The sequence below is a fragment of the Theobroma cacao genome, chromosome 3 (genome assembly GCF_000208745.1).
Source record: "Theobroma cacao cultivar B97-61/B2 chromosome 3, Criollo_cocoa_genome_V2, whole genome shotgun sequence".
NCBI lineage: Eukaryota > Viridiplantae > Streptophyta > Magnoliopsida > Malvales > Malvaceae > Theobroma > Theobroma cacao.
Window position 1 is genome coordinate 10,725,590 of NC_030852.1, and position 2,648 is coordinate 10,728,237.

At 30.7% G+C, this 2,648-nt stretch overlaps 1 protein-coding gene across 1 annotated transcript; it reads left to right on the forward strand.

Annotated features, from left to right (window-relative positions):
- On the forward strand, window positions 220-654 carry LOC108661136. The gene has a single exon (XM_018117025.1). The coding sequence runs from the start codon at window positions 220-222 to the stop codon at window positions 652-654; it is 435 nt and encodes a 144-aa protein (XP_017972514.1).

Genomic DNA, 2,648 nt, shown 5'->3' on the forward strand with positions numbered 1-2,648 from the left:
GCTTGTTGAGTCACTCAAGGTCATGGTGGGATGAAAAGGGACCTAGCTCAATAAGAAGTTTAAAGGTTAAATTTCTCAAAATAGTAGAGAAGGGCTAGTATTTTGATAAAATATTAAGAATAATCATATAAGATTTTAAAACCTTGTCTTTATGATTATATAATTTACATTAATGACTAATAATCATATATGTTGATTTATATAGGATATAAATTTATCATGGCAAATAGTTTGTCACTTAGAAGCATACTTGATGCAAACAAGTTGACTGGCCCAAATTGCATTGACTGGTTTCGTAATATCAAGATTGTCTTGAAACAAGAGAAAAAGGCTTATGTCCTAGATGGTCCTATTCTCGAGGTACCTGGTAATGATGCTACAAATGAGGAAAAGGAGGCTTATAGAGTTTATATGGATGATCTCGATCAAGCCACATGTGTGATGTTGGCTAGTATGGCTCCAGATCTTCAAAAGCAACATGAAGCTATGAATGTCTTGGATATTATCCTAAACCTTAGAGAAATGTTCGATAAGGAAAGTCATAAAGAGAGATTCGACATTTCAAGGGAATTGTTCCGATGTAAGATGTCTGAGGGAAGCCTAGTAAGACCTCATGTGCTTAAGATGATAGGATATATCACTCGACTTGAGTAGTTAAGTTAGGTTATGGATCATGATTTGAGCATAGACCTTGTACTTTCTTCGCTACCAAAGAGCTATTCACAATTTGTGTTGAACTTCAATATGAACAAGATTGAGGTAACCCTTTCAGGCTTATTGAATATGCTTACGTAGGCTGAGAACACCATTGCGAAGGAGAAGCCTTCAGTTCATCTTGCCTTTTCTAAGAAAAATAAAAATAAGGAAAGAAAATTTTCTAAGAAAGACAAAGATAAAAAGGCATCAACTTCAAAAGGTATAAAGCCTACTGGAGGAGTGAAAAAGGACAAGGACAAGACAAATGCCATTTCTACGGCAAACTTGGGCATTGAAGGTACAATTGCAAGGATTATCTTGAATCCATCAAAGGGAAGAAAGAAAAGGAAGTTTCCACATTAGGTATGAATCATATGATGATTTATTTTTCACTACTTGGTAAATGATACCTTACTCTTTATTAATGGTTTTAATATGTATGACATATTGAAGGAACTAAAGACAAAAAGAAGTGAAGAATAGGATCATGAAGGGGACAACCTTAGTTTATGGTGATCAAGCTTGTCGACCTAGATTAGATTGTGGAACAATAAAAAATTTTAGAACATTGAATGTTTTCATGGCATGATTGTCAAGATGAGATGTTTTTGGTGTTGGACCTATGACTAAATATTTATTTTATGTTTAGGAAATATAGATTTATATTTTGCTAGCATGAGATGCTTAGCTTATATATATTTATGTACTTACATTACGTCTCATTTTATTTTGGAATTGCTGTAAATTATTTATCCTTATAGTATAACCTTGCATATATGATAATCAATACTAAGTCATAATGATAAGATTATTGTGATATTATTTTTCTTTTGATTATGAATCAAAAAGAAAATTAATGAGTTGACTTAGACAAAATTGACTCATAACTCAATGAATTCATAAAAGGGTTATGAACATATTTAGTCAAGGACCATTCTTAATGAAATCTTGGATCTAAATTACGATTGCTTAGAACTAAATAGCAATTGATTATCATAATGAATTCATAAGAGATGAATTACAATGCATTCCAAACCCAATTAATCGCATGAACTAACCTTTGAGAGGATTTCATTCCATAACCAATGATGAATGACTAATGACATGTAAGTATACATAAAAGTTATGGATATAGCACCCCAAAGGAAAGTAAATAAGTTTACTTGGCAAGATTTCTATACATGATAGAAATAGTGGGAACTAATGACACTTTAAAAGTCAAATGTTATGAAATTATGAAATCCAATAGATAAGATCTATGCACAAAAAATTAATTTAATGGGATGCATAAAGATGCATAATTCATGACATAAATCCATTAAATACAAACCATTAGTAGGATGCATATTAATGCACTACTTATGTAAAATGAGTCTATTAAATAATCCAACATGAATGATTGGATAATAATCTCTATTCAATGTAATAAATTCAAAATAGTTGAATACATTGAATAAGATAAACATATTTTGTGCACATCATAAGGTTAATGGGAGTAAGATTAGTTACTCATTAAAAGTCTATAAGATACATTTACTAGTCTAAGAAAAACAAAATGGGACAAAAGAGTTAGAGCCTAAAAAGGGATTCGACAAAAGAATTTAGGATTACATGTTAAACGAGTTTTACATAGAGAGAATCCTAAATGTTAAAAGTGATATAAAGTCATGATTGAGCAGTTGTATTGGACTGGTTCCAAAACAAGAGATAACTATATGATTATATATATAATCGGATACAAATCTTTTGTTTAGGCTACAAAAGAGAAGATATTTGGATCATTAGTTTAATGAACCAATAAATGATTCCGAGTTGTTAAAGTAACAATAAGAGCCATAATAATGGAATCAAGGTCTCATTGTGATCTAAATTAGTATTTCGATTATGACAATGGAGATTGTCAAACATATAAATTAACATATTCTCAACCATTGGAATTTGAGTTGTCCAAG

Excerpts from the sequence above, each read along its gene's own strand:
- LOC108661136 (XM_018117025.1), top strand. The coding sequence starts at position 220 with ATGGCAAATAGTTTGTCACTTAGAAGCATACTTGATGCAAACAAGTTG.